This window comes from Trachurus trachurus, assembly GCF_905171665.1.
Source record: "Trachurus trachurus genome assembly, chromosome: 3".
NCBI lineage: Eukaryota > Metazoa > Chordata > Actinopteri > Carangiformes > Carangidae > Trachurus > Trachurus trachurus.
The window spans coordinates 36,099,099-36,120,297 of NC_139893.1; the positions used below are offsets into that span (position 1 = coordinate 36,099,099).

The window sequence follows — 21,199 nt, forward strand, 5'->3', positions numbered from 1 at the left end:
AATACCTGCCATGTTTCGTGTCAGGTTTTACCATGTCAGATTTTGTGGTGCATTAATCCTGCCAAGTCAGCTTCGGGAAGGAGCCATCAGTTTGCTTCCTCATTTCTTTAACAGTGAGCAACACAGAGATACACCGGGTGTAAGAATTTCCAATCAGTGGATGGTGGATAGGTTACATTGCTGGCCACATGTGACCTATACCAACACCATTGGTAAACAATACTAAATCCCATGGCCGATCTCAGAATGAAAGGGAATTCCCGGTTTTGCATTAATTATAATGCGATGATCAAACCTTGGCTTTATTACGGGATACTGTGCATGTTCCCTCCTGTTTTACGCATCTGTGTGACTCAACTCATGCCAACTATTTATACTATTTCTCATTGAATGTCACTTATATGATTTAATACGATCACTGTCACCTGCACCTTAAACAGTTTTCCCACATTTTGCTGTCACGCAATACAAGTTAAGCTTGAGAGGTTCACACGTCAAAGCAGCGGTAAACAAATAGGCTACAAGAGTGCATATCATACAATTAAGAACAGCTCACTTTGTTTTTGTATATTTTTCTATTTTTTCTCCCGTCTATTGTTTTTCATTTATTTACTTCCTTGTAGTACACCTTTGGTATTTATGTTGCAAAACAACAAAGCATCGCTTGAACCAAAGATGGATGTATTTTGATGTACTGTTCACAATATGAATATTTGAAACAAAAACAGCTCACTTTGAATTAGTGGTTTGTGAATTATGACAGCCATGTTACTATAGCGACAGTTCATTTCTCTATCTGCAGCTGCCTTGTCCACACTGTGACAAGTCCAATGAAGAACCTGGAGAAGCAAAATGTATGGATTTTTTTTCACAGCTATTTGTAGCATGATCTTTTCTTCTCTGTCTTGGAATTCAGTTCAGTGGGAGTGAGTCACCACCTTTTACCCAAGAACTGATTTCAGACAAAAAAAAACACTGATTTTGGCTTCAGAGGAAAGGTGGCAGAGGAGGAGAACTTAAATTAGACATTTAGGAAGCCTCTATTTATGTGGCTGATAAAAAAGATGCAGACTGCTTTGAAATGGTGGAGGCTGATATCCTCCTCTTTTCAGTACATCGACTGAACTCTATCATACTGCAACGTTTCATCACTTCAGCGGCTTGGGTTAGTTTGAACTACTTTGGGTCATGATGTAGAAATATTTAAAGCAGATATCAGCTTCACGGCCGTTTCGGCTAATGCTGCGTTCAAGGCAGGCTTTTGAAACCGTAAGTTACAGCTTCAAGTCACAACTACGACTTGGTAGCGTTCCAGGTAACCCGTAGCTCGTGTTTTTACCATCCTGTTGTCTGTGAAAGTTCCCTATAACGGCCACTCGTAACTTCCGACCCGTGAACTCGTACCAGATCGAACTGGTATGACTTCACAGGAAGGAAAAACACAAAGTACGAGTTTCTTTGAACGCACCATGAGTTAGCAGCCCCCGCCCTTGTCAGGCATCAATTGGTCCTCGTGCTACGTCACCACATTCACGCGCATCCCTTGGCTGCACACACAGCCCTTCATGCCGTTCTCTCTCCTCATTGGATAACACTTGTATCCCACAAGGAAAATTTTCTCCTCGGGTTACAGCAGAGCAGAGTGACGGAGAGACTCGTGTTTAGGCTGAAATACTTCATGTAAGTGATTGCTGACGGAAAATAGGACTATTTAGGACTTATATTAACAAAAACATTCCACTGATATCTGCTTTAAACGTATGGGTGATTTGGGTGAATGTGATAAACACAACTCTATTTTCCTCCTGTGTTCGCCCTTACAGAAAAAACACATGAACTTCACATGTGAAAAATTTTGCACATGTGAATCATGTCATATGCACATGGGAAACATGTGGTTTTGGTCCAATTTTATGTGAATCACATGTGAATTCCCATGTGAACCCATCTTCCACATGTGGTAACATGTGTGAGAGCATGTGTGTGCAAAATGTTTCACATGTGAAAAATCACATGTGAAGTTCATGTGGTTTTTCTGTAAGGGCTGGTTTATAAATCCTTTTTTACATCCCATTTAAAAAAAAAAATCCAGTATTTACCAGAAGTTCATGTCAGGTGAGGCAGCAACAAACAATGCTCACATGTGTTTTCACAAGTTTAATGCAGACATGTGCAGATGGAAGTGGATGTTCCTCCATGGAGGAAGGCCATGATTAGTTGCTCTTGGTTATTCATGGTGGTAATAGATGTGACAGCCGAAGTGCACAGGTCACTGAGCTCAGTTGCCCTGGGATTTTGGAGATGGTAACAATGGTGGTTGCCATGAAACACGAGGTAACACTGAGGAAAGAGGGAGAGAGTCTGTGAGAGTGGCTGCTAATTGGCCTGCACATGCCCACAGGACCTGCCCTTGAAAGACCTTGTGCTGGGCTGCTTTGCTACAGTTTGTCCATTCATACGTTGTATGATAGAGTAACATAGAGAAAGTATGGTGTTGTGATGAACCTGGTAATACTGACATGGATGTGGGTGTGTGGGCTCACTCGTGTTTTTTTTTTGTTGTTGTTTAAGGAAGTCATTTGAGAAAAAATAAGAACATCATAGTTCATCCTGTTAAATTTCATCAGGCAGTTGGCTGGTTCTGCTCATGTTCAGGCTGTGTGTTTTTTTTTTTTTTTTTTTTTTGAAAATCAGGCCTCTCAACACTTTTATGCACTTGAACTTTTGAAGGAAAACCTCACAACCGCAGCCACAGCTTCATGCCAAGGTTTTTGAAAAAAATAAAAATAAAATAAACTGAAAATGTAAAGCAACAGCTCAAGCCAAAATGAGAATTCAGTCATTACTGATTCACCCTCATGTAAGCTGAAAAGCCATTGAAGTTTGGAGGATGATGCAACTCATGGTCAGTTAGTTACATCTCAGCCTTCTCCCTGGACTGCTGATGATATCTTACTGCACCAAAATATAGACAACCGTTTCCAGAACAAAAAGCACATGTCTTCACATCCCAGTCCACTGGACGTATATTGACAGACAAAAAAAGAAAAAAAATTGAAATGACATTGACTTTCCCACAGTCGGCCTCATGATTCAACTTCTGCCGTGTAGACCCTTTTCTGTTCCCCGCACACTCATCAGATGATCAAGCTGAGATCATTTGAATACTTTGACTCACAAGCAGCGTCTAGTCAGAGCAAACTGACTACCCCACTTGTGAAAGCAAGATTTGGGCTTGAGCCTTTAGGTTAGACTTGTTACGCATCGCAGCTAATATACAGTGATATTTCATTCTTAACAGTAACAGCCTCAAACGTTTATTAGGTGTGGAGAGCAAGTCTGGACAAGCGCTCACCCACACAGGGCTGAGTAATTCATGGCAAATGTCGTAGTCGCGAACGTGCCAGAAGAGCCCGGGGCCGGAGCTCTGCAGTGACGCATCAATTTCCGTCAGATGCCAGCGTATCACAACAGTCATTATACACAACACACACTGCCTGCAGGAAGATGATACTGAGCCGAGTTTCTCTCTGGTCCTGTCCAAAGTTGCGCACTGAGATTTTGGAACGAGACCAAATGGAGAGGGGGGGGAAGAAAAAAGATTATTGTTTTATTGAAATCCCAGGCTGATGGAAGACAGACCAATAAGGAAGCTCTAATGAGAAAGGGTGTGTCGTTTCATCTGCCTCCAGAGCCGCTCATAATTCATCATGTCTCTCGCTGAGATCTCGACCTGTTTCTCAGGTATTCTCCTCATAGTCAGCCAACAAAATCTACACTTACGTGAAAGCAGATTCCCACAGTGTCCGGAGTACTTTCACTTTGTCCTTCTTGTTCTTTAACTGCTGGTTGAACTTGTTCAAATAACAATGCACTGATCATTGATGGTCTGTTGCTTTTGTTTTGAATGTTTTTTACCTTTTAACTTCCCTGATGTGAAGACCTGTAATCTCATATCTCACTCTCTTTACAGGAAATTACACTCCTCTATTTACCTCTGTTATCTCATAAATCCCCCTTAATATTGGTAATCACACACTTTATAAGATCTTATTGTTAGTTTTCTATTTCCTCATCCTCCGTATCTGTCCTATTCTTCTGTTTGCATCCCGATATATCTTACATCAGATCAGGTAAGTCTTTGTAATTATTGCTTTTGATATACAGCTACACTTGACTTTAAATCCACAAACTCTTACATATGCACTTTTTTATAATGAACCTGTCACTGTTTTGGGACTATTAGACATGAACTTTTATATCATATAATTTTAGATTATTTTATTTTATTTTACTTATTTGTTTTTATTATAAGAAACTATATAACTTATAGTGTATAACAAATGAATTTCCATTTGGGGATTAATAAAGTTATTTCTATTCCACTTTAGCGAGAAAAGACGATTCAAAGTTATATTATTATTTTGTTTGTGTTTGTTGTTTTGTATGGCAACCAGTACCAGTAAACAAAATGTTTGCTGCCTCACACCGTGAGAAAGTGTGTGAGGAAGAGGGCGTGTGAGGAAGAGGGTGTGTTCTCCAGTGCACCAGCCCTCCTGCGTATGTAGTGTGTGTGTGCCAGCCTTTGTTGTATTGACGCAACACCTACCTGCTGCTGTGTATAAAAGGCATGGCCGTGATTCATCTGCCTCAAATTATCAGCTCCGGGTGTCAAATACTTCCCTCTGCCTAACAATTAACTTCAGTCCATGGCTGTGTCACTCGTCTCTGGTATGAAGATGGAGAACATATTTCTGGGAGTTTTTCTTGGACTCCTCGCTGTTGTCCACACACTACCTGTTAATGGTAAGTTCAAGACATTTCATTATTTTTTTTATCCTTTATCTGTTTTCTCAGTCAAATCTATACTTTATATTTCCTATATGCTTGTATATGGTTGTATAAGCCAGGTGATTTTGTCCTTGAGAAACAGTAAAATGAATGTCTGTTCAGATGGATATATATATATATATATTTTTTTTTTACCCCCTCACATCCCATAATTACTGATGCTCAGTAAGATTCTTCGGCACAGTGACATTCTTCTATGTCAAGACTCCGGGAGCCATAGTTATGGGTTTCGCGAGCTGACAAATACAGAAATTCTTCAGTACAGACCTTGGAAATTTCAATGTGATTCCCAGGGTGTCCTTTTTCTCACCCTGTGAGTCAGCACTTTCGCTGCCCGCCACCTTAGATGCTCTTTATGTTTCAGGCCTAACTCTCGCTGTAAGAGTAGGATTTCATTGTCAGCGCGCAGGTTTCACCGGCACCTTCCAGATTACACACAGAGGTCTTTGTGAAATGTGCTGAGCTCCTCCAGGAGGTGCATTAATGCGTATGACTTGAATGAGGTGAAACCAAAGATCAGCAGAGAGCTGGTACAAAAGTTTGAGCAAACCGGTAACTTCATAGGGATCAGTGAAGCTGAGCATGACTGGGCAGAAATGGAGAGTAGAGCTGTGTAGCCTGATTCATATGCCCCTTTTATCTAATTAAGGTTTTTTTTTGTTTGTTTTTTTGATGATGATTGAGATTTCACAAAGCATCAGTGAATTTCTTATTATGGTCAGTGGCAGAAACAGTTCTAAGATGCACCAATTTATATTTAACATTAGTATTAAGAAAATACTTAAATACTTCCTGAAAGTAAAAGTACTTTATTATTATCAAGAAAATCTTGTCCTGTTTTTGAAATATTTTATTTTATCTTTTTTTTTACTATTTGGCCCTCCAGTGGTAATTTAAATGAGACCATCTGAGATGTTAAGAGAGAACTTTTTCTTTGATTTAACACCAAACAACCCCTAGATGTCTGAACTTACTTTTTTTTATAAGCGGTAAAAGTTTGGAAACCACTGGTTCTTTCAAAATGTATCTCATTTTAAATATAAAATCCTATTCTGAAACATAACTTGTGGCTGTAACTGTCAGAAATGTGGTAGTACAATATTATGCACTAGAAGTATGAAGCAGCATAATTAGATGATTACGATAATATGACAGTTCACTATGTAACTTGTGAAGGTTGTTGAAAATACATCAAATGAGCCAAAAACATCCCAAACAACAGATTTTTCCAGTCATTTCAAGTTGATTGCCTAATTTGTCCTCTCACTTCCTCGTCTTTGATGGCATGCAACCTTGATGATGGCTGTCTTCCAACGAAAACAAACCAGTCATGGTTTACTCTGAACTGGGTGTGTCAAATGCTGGGTTTGCTCTTAACAAAACTGATGCTTTAATGGGACGGCCCGTCTATTGTCACCTCACTTAGAGCTGATTAGTCATCCGAGTTAATCATTACTGTTTCTCACCACACCTCATCAAAGAAGACCACATCACAAGTACATACAAGAATTTGAGGCGAAGGCCTGTGTGATCTCTCTTGTTTGGTAACTTTCCTCTCTGCTCATGCCGGGGCTGGTTGGTAAACACTTGAGCTAATCTCTGGACTTTTCCATCTGTCTCTGTCATAGACGTGACCCAGATCCCCACCGTAGCCGAGGACTCTGTTTTCCGGGATGCCATGACGGAAGGCTTCCTGGTCGAAAGCCCGCTTCAGACTTCTCTCACGACTGAGTCGACCAAAGCAAACACAACCGCTGAGGCGACCAAGCAGCTGTTCTCTGCGCCCGAGGGGAGTGCCGCGGGGGAGGACAGCGAGGAGTCCGCCATAGATTTTTGGTCGCGCGTCATGAGGCACGCTCTGAGCTCCTCCACGGCATCGCCAGATTCATCCACCACCACCCAAAGCCCTGAGTCTGACTCTACCTCTTCATCAGTGCCAGATGAAGCCCAGTTAAATGTCACCCCGGACCACACTTCGGTCTCCCAGACCACTGACCCTGCTGCCTTTGGCTCTGACGTCCAGAGCACTCACAGTTCAGATTTAGAGTCTGAAGAGGGAGAGGGGCCAGATCAGGATTCTGCTACAGGCTCAACCACAGAAAGCAGCACCACAGCATCAACCTCCACAGATGAGCTTATTGAAAACGAGGCTCCCGGGCTGTTTGAAGGAAGTGAAGGATCAGGACTAATTGAAGGTATGTCAGAGGAGCTTTCGGTATCCAACACCACTGTGTTTCCTGTTTTCACATAAAGATTCTAAGCCTAAAGAGTTTTTCTATGTACCTTCACAGAAACCACCACCACACCATCAACCCCCACAGCTGATGTTACCAGACGTATGGTTCCACGAATGTTTGCAGATGATGAAGGATCTGGATCGATAACCGGTAAGTCAGAGGAGCTTCAATGTCAAGCCAATGCTGAAAAGGCAAAAGAGCAAAACTACCACCACCCATAGTTGTACCCTCCAATACAGATACTTAAAAATGCTACAATTGAATGATCAGAATTTTAAGCCTCAAAAAGTCTTAACATGTTTTGACAGATTGGATTAACCCATGACTTTAACTTCAGTCTTGCTTTTAAATGTGTTCTGGGGAAGATTTTTTTATCAATCATATTTTAACAAAACATGGAACCATTAACCGCTAAGGCACAATTTATTACAGCATTTTGCCAGTTAAGAAGTACAATAGATCTTAAATCAAAGAAAAAAAAGTCTTAAATATAACTTGTCATAATCTGAAAAAAACCTATTTTAAGCCTGTGTTTATCTTTACTTCAACAGAAACCAGCACTGCATCATCGACCTCCACAGCCGCTGTGACCACACCCACTGTAGAAATTGAAGAACCAATATTAATAGAAGGTACATCAGAGAAACCTTCACTATACTGAAAAAGGCAAAACAGCTAAACAAGTCATACAAGAGGCCCATTTATTCACAGCAAACATCATATACCTGCGCAATTACTGTGATATTGTGCTTTTTCTTTGCCTATATTTATTCTAAGCCTGTGTTTCTATGTTCCTCAACAGAAACTATCGCTCAATCAACCTCCAAAGCTGCTGTTGTTGGAAAAGTGGCTCCACACGGTATGTAGAGTAGCTGTCAGTGTCAACCTGCTGAAAACACAAAACAAATTGTTGCAGTGTCTGTTCAGCCTGTTCATTAATTGTTAATATCCAGTAGTTATGATGTCGTCGCAAATGTTTTAAGTCTGTGTTTTTGTGTTTCTTTAGGTGCGGAGGTAGTTGCAGAAGTTACAGATGTACACAAAGGACACAGTACACCAGGTGAGCCCAGGAAAACTGTGTGTGTTTAATAAACCAGCTGTCTGTGTGATTACATCTCTGGCTTAAGACAGTCCATCTCATTAACTCCCACTTTCCCTTATCTCCAGGTTGGATCATTATCGTTGGTTTTCTCGTTGGTGTTGCAGCCCTGGTGGTGGTCTGCGTTGCCATCGCTACCAGAGACAAGTAAGGCTTTATAATCAGAAAAAAAAACACTTTTTTTGACTGTATTATTTTTTCTACGTTGAATTAAATATATTAAATTAAATCCTCCCTCCTCCTCGTTTTACAGGTGGAATGGACCACACCAGGTGTCCCAGCTAGAGACCAAAGCTGTCTCATCAAACCAGAAGAGGGAGCTAGAGATGGAGACTTTCCTGCACAAAGAGGAGCCCAGGGAGAACGGGAAGGCGGCAGAGTACACAGTCATCCCTCTGGACGAGCTTCCAGAGAATTATTCATCACACTGAGGTTCAGAGATGGACCCCTCTGGAGGCTGGAGACTCATCACAGAACCACAAAGACTGTGTTTGGAGCAGATGAATTTGATCAGAGGAACATAACTGCCAGGGCTGTTGAGCCAAAAAAAAAAAAAAAAAAAAAAAAAAAATTATGTGGACTTTCACAGCTCGGAGCCCTTCCTGAACAAGACTCATGGTCTGGTTTTTCGTGGCAGTTTTTAAAAGCTCTTACCACACCTTCACTTTGAAGCTGCAGCAATACTGCGGTTGATAAAATCAGCTCTGCCATTCACTGTGTAAAATATGAAACTAGTTAAAAGCCATTTATTTCAAGTACAAATGAAAAGCCTTAACATTCTCATTGTAAATATTTTTTTTGTTTTCAAGAAATTTATCCTGTGCAGACATTTTTTTTTTCAGTTTTTCTTTGCTGTGATATAATTTAAGTATCTTTGTTATAATTTTATTGAAGACTGTCGTGGGTTGTAACTTATATTAAGCCTCTCGTTTCCCCACATTCATAATGGAAGCTCTGAGTGCTGTACAGCGCTCAACACGCTAACTCATTAGCTTCACTTCACAACCTACACAGCACTTCAGCTGTTGTAACATGCATTTATTGAACGTGCAACATGCCGCTTCGCATCCAACCCTCATCTGAGAAATAAACACAACGGCAGCTCATCAATAAACATTTATTTGTGTTTAATATTTACACATAAGTATTAAAACATTTACACATCTTCAGTCCGTTTGTGTGCTCTGTTACAGTTTCATTTCAATCCTGCGTGTGTTCAGTCGGTCGAAGTCACAAACATGAAACAGCTCTGCATTACAATGAATGTCAGACACAAAAGACAAAAAAAAAAGAAAAGAATGCTGAATACTTCCTTGGACCAACATGCGCACAGAATCAAAAAGGGAGATAGAAAATATAAGTGTGATGATCTACAGGTTGTACAGAGTCACATGTTCATAGAAAACTTGCTACCCTATAGGCCAGTTGACTAAGAACTAATTCTTATTCACCTCAAAGATCAATAACAAATGAAACAGATGGGAACGTGGTGCGATCGATAAATACAGGATGGGTTTTTCACATATGTCAGGGTACGCTGATAATTCCTGAGGAAGGTGAAGTGGCGCTTGAGATAAAATAAAATAAAAACACTGGATGGCTTGCTGAGGTCTCACGATATGTAGACATACTGTAGCTGCCAACACCAATTTTCTCACACACATACAACTGCTGCAGTGTGCTCAGAACCCTTAAATAACCAAATCTGCAGTGAATCAATAACAATGAAGTCATTAAACAAGTGGAAAGTATTGATCTGTCTTCCCTGATAACCGTTTTTGGAGCTCTGTAGTTTCTCTTATGAACAGATAAATTCAATGCATCGCTTGTAAATAAAGCAACCTATACGTTCACAACCTATTGAGACAACTAGTGGCAACTAGAGGAAAGTTAACATTGCACTAATCTCTTTACATACAGTATATAACTATAGTCTTAATAGAAACCTTTAGCATAGCAAAAAGAAAAACAAAAAAATAACAATTCTGATAGATGACAAAAATGTCAAATTCTATACATTTGATTTATACACGTCATCTAAAGAAAGTATATACACAAAGTGCAAGGAGGCACTTTAAAACATGAGCATATAAGCTGCTGCTTATATGGAATGAGAAATAAATAGTTCAGCTTTCACCTAGGTGTGAACAGAGTTGTTACATGGACTTAAACTCAAAACACGTACATATTCTGCCAACATCCAACAACCTTGTTGTTACAGCTTCAGATTTTCATGCAAGTCCTGGATGCAGAATTGAATGTGTGCTTGCTAAACAGAAGTGACAATCGCTAATTTATTCTCCCAAGCAATCTAAGGAAAAAAAAATATATATATATATCTGCTGTGTAAAAAGTAAAACCTGCAAAACTCTAAAGTATCATTGTGAGGAAGGCCCAGCCGTCCTCACACAGCGTAGTAAAGCTGGTAGTTCGAGCTTTGTTTTCATTTCCCCTGCTAAAATGTGAGTTGAATAATCGTAATTTTTAAAAGTTCTTTATTTTTTAAATCCAGAAATCATACTGACTGCACTCTGCAGTTGACATCTTCAAGGCAAGGTTGTCATATAGCAAAGAAATAAACAGTTTGAAATAAAACATGGAGCAATGCACTGGCTCTGTCTCTCAACATTGAACCTCCACTTTTTCTTCCCCTTGTACAGTAACACAGTGCTTAACTCAAAAAAGGACAAATATTTATATATATATATGTATATACAAAAAAGTTAAATTAAATCAATAAATTAATGAATAACTGGGAGGGCACCCTTCATGTACTCTTGTTTTCTGCTTTACGGCTCTCTGCAACACATGCTGTACCGTGTGTTGCTACATTTAGAGGCCACGGCCTCTTAAGTCCTAAGCTTCGCCTCTTGTGCTCGACCATGTGTGTGCCACCTCAGGCTGTAATCCCATAAGTCAAACAGTCAAAGGTAAATGCAGTATTTAACCATCTCGCACTTGCATCATGATGCCACATGAAGCACTGTCTTGTTCCATTCGCACTCCTTGTTTTCCTTGAAGCTTGCAGCAGCACCACGTAAGGCCCTGAGTGTTGTCAACTGAATGTTTTATTCTCCCGAGTCATCTGTAGTTTTCTCCAGTACAAAAAAAAGAAAAAGAACACTGGCCGTTTGTGATTTTTATTCTTTTTTTTGTTGATTTTTTTTTCTTTATTTGCAGTTGCGTCGGCGGAAAGTAAAAGCTGGTGGAACTCAGGGTAAGGCGCAGCAGCGTCTCAAGCTGCTTTACTCGCATTTCCATGGTTCCTCCTCAACAAGAGAGAACTCTGGAGTCTTGCCATTTTTGGTGACCTGTAAGCAATTATCAAGAACATCTAACTATATATACTTGGCCAAGGCACTGTCATCATTTACACACTGTCAGTGGTTGGGGGCAGAGAAGCCATTGTTTGGTTACATTCAGGCCCGTGACCTTAGGGCTGAGTCCCCAACATAGACAAACATGTCCTCTCATGGACTGATGCAATGATATACTGATGCCGTTTACACATCACAGTGCTTTGTTATTAACACAAGAACACAGATGAGTAGTTTTACAGAGTTGGCCATGTATTTTATGGATTCTCTGCCCAACCGAATTACAATACTTCTCATTAAAAATGATCGCAATGCAACTTCAGCATCAAAATGTTGCATCATACAGGCATTATGAAATATCAACAGGAAGTTTTTTACGGTTGATATTCTGCGAAGTTGTGCTTGCTTAAAGAGCTAGCTACGATATGGATAGGAGAGGATCTGAGATTGGCATTCATGAATGTATAGATGCGTCACTTTGGATGAGACATAGTGAAATAGCAGTCTTTATGTGAACCACTGGCTATAAAAACCCTTTGAAATAAGGGGCAATTATTGAAAACTGTAATTTGGTTAGGGCTGCCACAAATACATGTCCAATTAAGTAGACAAAAGAAAAAAAGAAGAAAAAAAAACAGCTTCTTAATAGAATCCAAGACATACCACAACAAAATACAAGTCAAATATATCTGTGTACAGAGACAATGCATTCTGTTTGATTGATGTTTGAAAATAAAACATGTTCACGTGGATTTTATGAGAGAAGTGGGTGTTAAAAAATATATAGATATTTATATAAAAAAAAAAGGAACAAACTTTGCTTTTGAAGATCTTGGTATCACAAAAACTGCTTTTTCATGTGACTTTTACAATACACATAGTCACAAATACACCAATACAGGAGGTCACGTAGAAAACAAACACAACAAACACAGGAAGAGAGACAGAAACACGAAACACAGCTGGGGAGGAGTCACTACATACAAGTCTCTATATCAGTTAACGTGAAATGTACCTTGCAGTCGTCTATCAAGATTGAGTTGTGATGAGTGTACATATTCTGGTTGCTGTTATTTTCAAAGTAGGATTGTGTCTTTGCCATCTCAAATTCATCCAAGCGGGTCTGCTGGGCGTCGAACATGTCGAGCTCGTCTTTGGAAAGGTGGTAGACGATGCCCGCTCCGTAGGAGTCCCCGACCACGTTGACCGAGGTGCGGAAACGATCCCTGAATGTTAAAGAAGAGAGTGATGGGAGAAGAGACAGGAAGACAATTAACAAAAAAATCATACGTAACGACGACACAGCTACAGGCAGTACAATTCTTCTTAGCCTTGCTAGACGCATGGTTTCAGGGAACGCCATGTCGGCCACTTGGTTGGCCAACCTCTTTGGACCAGATTGAAATACTGTATGTCAAAACACACTGACTTATATTGTACACAGATGTTGATGGTCTTCAGAGAATGAACCCAGTGATTCTAGTGATCCTCCTGTGCTTCTGTTTGCAGTTTTTATCTTAAATGCCTTGACAAACTATTGGATGGATTGCTGTGACTTTGTACACTGGTATTCATGGTCTCCAGAAGATGAATCCTAATGTTTTCATTGACTATACATGCTGCTTCCTCCTGCTACTTTGCGTATGTTGAATGTAGTTAACATTATACCTGATAACTGACCCCCACAAGTGTTATTTGTGCAGCCTCACAGCTTCAGAGGTGTGTATGTGACTTTAAGGAACTGTTCCTGTTTTCTGTATGTTAGTAGCTTGCCTAAATTATATAAGGTTTGGATTACTCACCATCCCATTTAGCCTGAGGGTCAACATAATATCTGTAATTAGATGAGTGTGGAGGTGTGGCATCTTATTCCCAGCAGAGTGATATCAGCATTATGTTAGGTTGCACTGACAGCCAGGAGAAGGCCAGGACCCATTTTTTCTCCTTTCAACCAGAGTAGTTACATGTTGTCTAAACTGAGGCAAAGATGTTGTTGTGTGGGAATAATTAGGGGTGCTATTTCATGTCTACAGAAAGTGTATCAAAGCTGGAGTTGCATTTGGTTTATACATCTGAGAAACCACATGGAAAAAACATGCCATAACAAGACCAACTGCAGCAATCTGTATTCAAATTACAGTTAAACATCTGTCTCGATGCTGGCCACATCCATGGCTTAGCTTTGTGTGTGTGTGTGTGTGTGTGTGTGTGTGTGTGTGTGTGTGTGTGTGTGTGTGTGTGTGTGTGTGTGCTGCTCTGCAAGATCTGGAAGGAGATGAGGAAAATATATGATTCTATACTATACTATAATGTCTGTATATCTGTTGGCTTGGCATTTACAGTGAAGAAAAAAGTGACATTGTTTTTTGGTCATAGTCGACTAAATTGTTGTTTTGTTTGACAAAATGTAGTGAACAGCACTGTTTTGAAGCTGCCATGAATAACTGTTATTGAGCTAAAACCCACTGTGCCTTAGATGTTTCTCAGTCGTTTTTAACGTCTCAGTTTTATCGAGCTGATGATACATTTTAGAAGAAGAAGAAACGTCTTATTATGTCTGACTGTTAAGACACTAAAATCAATGCTCTTGTGCTGATGTGTTTGTGTTTGATGTTGAACTTACAGCAGCCAGTCGACAGCGACCAGGAGGCTGATGTCCTGAGTGGGCAGCCCCACCGCGGTCAGGATCAGGAGCATGGTCACAAGTCCAGCGCTGGGGATACTGGCTGCTCCGACGCTGGCCAGGGTGGCTGTCATACTGAACAGGAGAACAGGTTCAACTCTCAGCACGACAAAACCACAGGAAGTAAGCCACCCAACACACTGCTGTGCACACATTCACTGCATTTCTTTCTTTCTTTTTTTTTTAAATATATTACTTTCACTTACTTTTACAAAAAAAAAAACCTACATACAAAATAGGGGATAGTGCACCTGACATTGTTAAATGAGGTAATTTAAGTAAGAAAAGGAAAGAGGAGTGAGGCTATATGAGGAATAACCAAAATACCCCAATGCCTTCTGTCTCATGATACCATCAGGGGTATGAATAAAAAACAAAACAGAACAGAACAAAAAACAAACATACACAAAAAACAAAAAGAAAAAAGAAAAAAAAATCCTTGGTAAGTAAGGAAACAATGCAGAAAAATAAATAAATTGCCAATACCACATAGCAGCCTGATTCTATTGGTCATTTAGGTCTCATCAAGTTAGGCCAAAAATGGTTTCCATATGTTCTCATAATAATTGGGTGCATTGATCCCTCTGCTAAGGCAAATCTGTTCCATCATAGAAACAAAAAACATTTTGTTGAGCCACTTCTTAAAGCAAGGGGGTGATGGACACTTCGACTTAAGTAAAATAAATGCTTTGGCTGCTACCATGCCTGTTTTGGGAGCCTGCTTACAGTGGGAAGGGAGGGTCGATGTCCTTTCAGAGGAACCAAAAATAGCTATGGTTATTCACTGCATTTCTTATAAAAATGGAATCAAGATAAATATGTAATCAGTCAGATAAGGGAGCATGTGCAGTCTGCTATAATAAACTACCATTATACGGAAAAATAAAGCATTCAAAATATTTTACTTTTTGCATGTTTCGCAGATATTTATAAGGAAGAATATCATTTGAAATAAGGATATTCATTGCTTTTATAACCCCGCTGAGCCGATTCATCGCTGAAATATTACTTTGCAAATGTGGCCTCTTTCTGATCTCTCACCTGACAGTGATGATCTGGCCCCAGTCGAGATCAATCCCGTTCATCTGAGCGATGAAGATGGCGGCCACGGCCTCGTAAAGCGCCGTGCCGTCCATGTTGATGGTGGCGCCCACTGGGAGGACGAATCGTGTCACTCTCTTGTCGATGCCCAAGTTCTCCTCCAAGCAGCGGAACGTGACGGGCAAGGTACCGGCGCTGCAGCGGACAAAATCAAAGGGAGAACGTGTTTCATTACAATAGTCACAAACAGCAAACTGTCATGTTCAGTTTGCAGAAACAAAAGGACTGTACAGCAAATTATAAAATGTCCAGTGAGAGTTATTTTGAGTGGGTCATTCTTGTTCTTCTATTCACTCTGAGATAAATCAGCTTTATTCATTTTTCATTTCCTACATGCAATAATCTAAACTTACATTAGTTATGTATTTTATGAGTTACTCTGCAGTTGCTCTGTTTTTTTTTTTTAGATAATTAATAAGGCAGAGCAGTGAGCAGACAGGAACTTGAAAGAACTGAGCTCACCTCAGGAGGGAGGGAATGAGTGTATCTGGTGTCATTAACAAAACATGGAGAATAGGAAAGATATCCCACATGGAGGCAAAGTGAGAAGCTGCTGCCAGCGAGACTACATGGTAGTTTACGACTTGAAATAAAAGTTATTGTTTTGTTTTTTTTTAAACATGGATGTAGTAGTTGTAAGGGGAACCAAGAGTTTCTATGAAGACATGCTGCATAATGTTAGAAGGACTAGACTCACTAGTGAAGAAGAGTCTGAATAGCAGAGATGTCTCATACCTGGACGCTGTTCCAAGAGCTGTCACCCAAGCTTGGAAAATTCCCATGAAGAATTTGTAGGGGCTTTGTTTTACTATTATAAAATATATTAGTGGAAGGAAGATGCCTCCGTGGATGATCAGGCCCACTATCACAGTGACCATGTACATCCCCAGCTGCCGTGCAACCACCTCCAAATCAGCAATGGAGATGATCTTTCCACAGATGAGACAGGCGATACCAACGGGAGAGTACCTGAGAACACACACACACACAGAATGTGTTTGTGAGAGGGATTGTTGTTGTTTTTTATTCCTTATATATACCAAAGGTCTGACACCACTTTCCTCTAGGAAAGAGCAGAAACTATACAGGGACGGGTTTGGCAGTTGTCCTGACTGCGGATCGATGTCTGTGGTGGATGGTACTCACCACATAATTGCACCAACGAGCCTCATAACAATCTCGTTCAGGACGTTGAAAAACTCCAGCATCAGTTTGGCTTTTTCTCCCATTTTGCCCATAATGACTCCAAAAGCGACAAAGAATCCGATCAAACCTGCGATACAGAGAAAACACAGGAGTTAAACGAGAACCCTACAGAATGATAATCACTTGTTTACTGCACTATGGAAGATATGCTATTGTGAAAAGTATCAACGCAGCATAGGTGGTAAAAAGGAACATTATCTTGAAATATATATACAAATACACACACTATTTTGACACAGATACAGATTGCAATATTTGAATTTTTTCCATGATTAAATGTGATGGTGGTGACGCCGTTTTATCAACAGGATTATGCAAAAAGAACTGAGGTGACTTACACCGAAGCTGGTAGAGTAAATGGGTTGTGGGTCATGAATGAATCCATTAAATTATAGCTACATTATTGCTGATCTGGGTAAAGAATGCTTTAATCACTGTCCTTAACATTGAAAGGAAGGACATTCGTACACTTTGTTGCAGCTCCATGTGTCACACCTATAAAGTGCCTACAGACAATAATCCTGTTCTGGTGGAAGGACACTTTTGGCTTTTGTGGAAGTGAAGTGCTCAACCGAGTGCCATTTGAGATATTATGTAATTGAAACAATTTATAAAGAACTTCTGCTTTTCTTCAACAACTGCTATTTTGAGTCGCGCAGTGGGCGTGTTTCAAACTTTTCACCTACCCAGGACATTCATCCCACTCTTGAACTGCAGTGACCTCTTCACTGTGAATTGTGGGGGCGCCTTGGTCCTGTTAGTGGGCACTTGTACTTTGGTGGTTACTGTCTGGATCTGAACAAGAAGCAAACAAAACGATTGGAGCACAACTGGCATATGAGTCAGACTCTTTATGGTGGGTGAAAAGTTTCCGTTAAGACTCCTACCTGCTGAAAACAGGCCTGCACAAGGTTCTCCGGGAAAAGATTTCGGATGAGATCAAAGAAGGCGTCCACGCTGGACACCTCGTCGTTCTTCTTTCCCTGTCCGAGGTTAGCCCTCAGCTTGGGGTTTCCTGGGTGGATGAGCAGCACGAGGATCACTCCCAGGACGGCTGCGATCACCGTCGTTGACATGTAGTACACCATAGCTCTGGTGCCCAAGCGGCCGCTGGATTTGGCATCCAAACCAGCCAGGCCTGTCAGCAGTGAATGATTTACAGTGTCAAACATCAAGAGGATAAAAGCTAAAGTTACTAAAATATTCTGCACATCATTGTACGGGCCCTACTGTTGGATTTGTATGTTTTCTGTCTTTAATTGACGGTGATAAAGTTTCTCTGATTAGAACATCCCAGCTCCCCTCACCAAACAGATGCTATTGTCCCTCCAGAGTGTTCAGTGTTTGAACTGAGAAGTCTCCTCACTTCCTCAAGTAGATAAGAGGTGCCGGTGGAGTGACTGCTCTCTGAGGTTGCAAATTGAGCGGAAAAAATATTTCTACACGGGAGAATTTAGGACTTCCGCCCAAACTGAGATGACTCAGGCAGGAACTCTGCCAGAGTCTCTGTAAAGAGAGGAAGACGTCCACACGTGCCTGTACTTGTGCTTAGCTAAACAATTAGGCTCATCTCGTAAATTCATGGCTGACTTATCCAGAATGACAGGGAGTGACTGGAGCTCTGTTTGACTCATCTGCACTTCCCCAGCGGCACGTAATGCGCCTCAGCGATAGACGACACGTGTGGTCCAGAGGGGAACTGAGCTCACTGAAGAGGTTTGCTGGGAGTTAAAGGTGTGGAGAGAGGCACTTCTGTGAATATGGATGCACGCTGTAAAATATACAGTATTTCCAATGTTACATGCGCAGGTGTATCATTGTGTCAGCTAGTGTTTCTCAAACTTTTTTACATCAGGGACCCCTAAATTGACAGAAATTAGACCATGGACCCCCGTTGGACAACATTTTGAAACAAACACCAGAAATAGAGACTGAATAACATTACTTTCTTAGTAAATGTATGTTCAAATTAGGGCCATTGGCGTGAATCTTTGAAAACATTTTAGTGAAATTTCTGGGAAAAAAGTGCTAACAATATCTCAAAATTAAAGTTTAAAAATATCTAGAAAAGAATGGAAAAAAATTCTCTAAAAAAAATCTAACAAACAAAAAAAAAACTGGCGAAATGTATCTTTTTTTTTAATTCTAGAAAAAAGTGGTAAAAATTATATTGAAAAAGGTAAAGATTCTAGAAGAAAGTGATACAATTTCTCAAAAAAACATTTAAAAATGTCCAGAAAAAGTGATACAATTTAGAGAAAACGTTGGGGACCCCCTTATACCCTCTCAAGGACCCCTGGGGGTCCGCGGACCCCACTTTGAGAACCACTGAGCTAGACGGTTGGAGTGCTCTCTGGAAATGAAATACACCTCTATTGCACATAGATTTTGTTCAGTCTAGTAGTTTCAAATCGTTTTTATATTATAAGAGTAGAAAAAAACAGTGACTTGTCCTTCACACAGATTTTTGTTTATACGCAAAATTAAATTAAGCCTTTCCCACTTGTTTGTTGCAACCCCCATGCAGCACTAACTGTATGTGACTTCACAGTGCTTGTCGGTGATTCGCAGTAGCTCGAGTGCCTCACCCACCTGTGACCAGACTGGAAACAACGAGAGGCAGAATAAGCATCTTCAGCATCCTCATTAGTATCTCCCCCGGGAAGGCGATGATCATGATGACATCAGGAGGGAGGGGGGATATGTGCCGCAGCAGCATCCCAGTGATGGAACCCAGAAACACACCTGAATTGGTGAGGAAAAAAAACAAAACGCAAACAAAAACCTTGTGACTCCAGCTGTGAATGTCTCATGTGTCTCACTGGAAATACATCAACACCTTTTGTGATAATTAAAAATCTCACCTTCTTCTCATTAGAAATGTAATTAGTTTAAAGACAACCTGTCATCACAGAGCCGTGCGCATATGTGATGAATCTGACTTTATAACCCGTCAGGTTTCTTATGTTTTACCACACAGCCACTGATACACTAATGACTCCAACTTAATCTCAGTTTTTATTCTTATCTGTCAGCAAATGCAGGAGAGAAAAAAAAAATCGTTGAAAACAAAAGAATAATACTGTAAACACCTTCTCCTTGTTGAGTATGCCCCTGGTACATTCAAATGGAATACTTAAGTAGCACTTCTTTACTTCAGTGAAACACTTTGTTTTAGGAATGTGTGCTATTTTACACAAAGAAAGAAGCTATATGAAGAAGATATGTCATATTTCAGCCATACTGTACATAGAAAATGGTTTTTGCTGTATGTGAGGCAGTGCAGTTTCCCAGAAACAGAGAGCTGAATTCAAACACCTAAGCTCTTTCTGAATGGAGACATATAGGTATGGATAAACTCATGTGTATAGGTGTGATGGTGTCTGCCTGCCTTAGTGTGGCTGTTGTGTACTTAAATCACCTAGCTGAAGTTCACCGTGGCTCTTGCTAATGCATCCTGGGAAACATTATGCATTAGCGGCAATAAACTTACCGAGGATTGTGAGAGTGAGAACCATGTTCTTCATGATTTTATCGCACAGGCTGCTACATAGACTGTCAGTCGGGTCCACCATTGGCTCCAGATGGTTCTCGTCCATTCTGACTTCCACTTGCTTCTGCATTTTGTTGGCACTGAAGAAGAAAGACAACAAATGCTAAATTGTTATTACATTATTATTATTATTTATTTATTTATTTTTTAAATCTCTAAGCAACAGATTTGCTTTGCAGAGGGGATCAAGAGTGATGAAGACAGTTCAAAAATGGATGTGGGGGTGCACTGTGATTAAGAATGTGAAGGCAGCTTTGTTTTCCAGTAGAATGATTCCATTATTCCAGAGTGTGAGACAAATAGTAAATGTTCTGCACAGCTACCTGGTGCTGAAACAGCCCCCATAGTACTGAAGTTTGATTAGGTCTAATCAACCACATTCAGGCTGATTAGACCAATTCACAATAGTAACTGAATATACAATATTGCACACAAGATTAGAATTTGAAAAATGAAGGTGCACATTCTGTCATTAAGTAATTAATGGAGACATATGCACACATGATTAAATTCAATTATTTCTGCACACTCTGCAGTCTGCACGCATGCAAAACTTATAAAAAAGTTCACAGATGGCCTTTTATAATTAGAGACTGACATTCTCAAACAATCAGCACAGAATCAATAAAGAGTATGTTTGTAATCTGCATTTTAAACAAATTATTCCAGTTTTTACTTGCTAAATTTGAATAAACACAACACCAGCTGTTACTCATACCCTCCCCCTCTGCTACTGCTGCCACATGCCCATGCATAGTAATTTATGATACGGTGAGATTTTCTCTTGCGTACGTGTTAAAACAAAGAGGTGTATAAAGTCAAATTAGTATTATAACTTATTATAATGTAGATATGCTCACATGTGAATAGGGTTAGGGTTGATTTTTCAGGTTTGAGTAGTTGTTATAAAGGCATCTGGTGGTTTTTGTGGCTTAGTGAGAGTGGATGTTGAGCTCATCCACTCATCTTACTCCTTCCTCATGTCACTGGGAGCAACAAGTGTCTCCAGGTTTGTTGTGGTCTGGCGTAAAGCCTCTTTGACTTAAAGATCAGCTCTCCCCCGTGCAGCTTTTAAATCCCCTAGTACAGACGTGCACAGTTACGTAACAGTGAATCTCCATGTCATTTGGACACTTGACCTTCATGACTTGA

At 40.3% G+C, this 21,199-nt stretch overlaps 2 protein-coding genes across 2 annotated transcripts; one reads left to right on the forward strand and one right to left on the reverse strand.

Annotated features, from left to right (window-relative positions):
• The first annotated feature begins 4,670 nt into the window (after positions 1-4,670).
• cd44a (CD44 molecule (IN blood group) a) lies at positions 4,671-8,719 on the forward strand. Its single transcript, XM_083992895.1, has 8 exons — positions 4,671-4,806; positions 6,480-7,046; positions 7,143-7,238; positions 7,640-7,720; positions 7,891-7,947; positions 8,095-8,148; positions 8,256-8,334; positions 8,441-8,719. Exons 1-8 carry the CDS (start codon positions 4,710-4,712, stop codon positions 8,616-8,618), a joined length of 1,209 nt encoding a protein of 402 aa, XP_083849021.1. The 5' UTR covers positions 4,671-4,709; the 3' UTR covers positions 8,619-8,719.
• Positions 8,720-11,432: 2,713 nt separating this feature from the next.
• Positions 11,433-20,117, reverse strand: LOC311003702 (excitatory amino acid transporter 2-like; the record flags this gene model as incomplete). Its single annotated transcript, XM_083995514.1, has 10 exons — positions 11,433-11,498; positions 12,520-12,730; positions 14,128-14,262; positions 15,229-15,423; positions 16,024-16,257; positions 16,435-16,561; positions 17,181-17,289; positions 17,382-17,632; positions 19,087-19,239; positions 19,988-20,117. The coding sequence occupies 10 exons, from the start codon at positions 20,115-20,117 to the stop codon at positions 11,433-11,435; spliced, it is 1,611 nt and encodes a 536-aa protein (XP_083851640.1).
• Positions 20,118-21,199: the final 1,082 nt, after the last annotated feature.

Coding starts and splice junctions, on each gene's coding strand:
- cd44a (XM_083992895.1), top strand. CDS start 4,710: ATGGCTGTGTCACTCGTCTCTGGTATGAAGATGGAGAACATATTTCTG. Junction 4,807..6,479: donor CCACACACTACCTGTTAATG/GTAAGTTCAAGA, acceptor TCTCTGTCATAG/ACGTGACCCAGATCCCCACC. Junction 7,721..7,890: donor AGAACCAATATTAATAGAAG/GTACATCAGAGA, acceptor GTTCCTCAACAG/AAACTATCGCTCAATCAACC.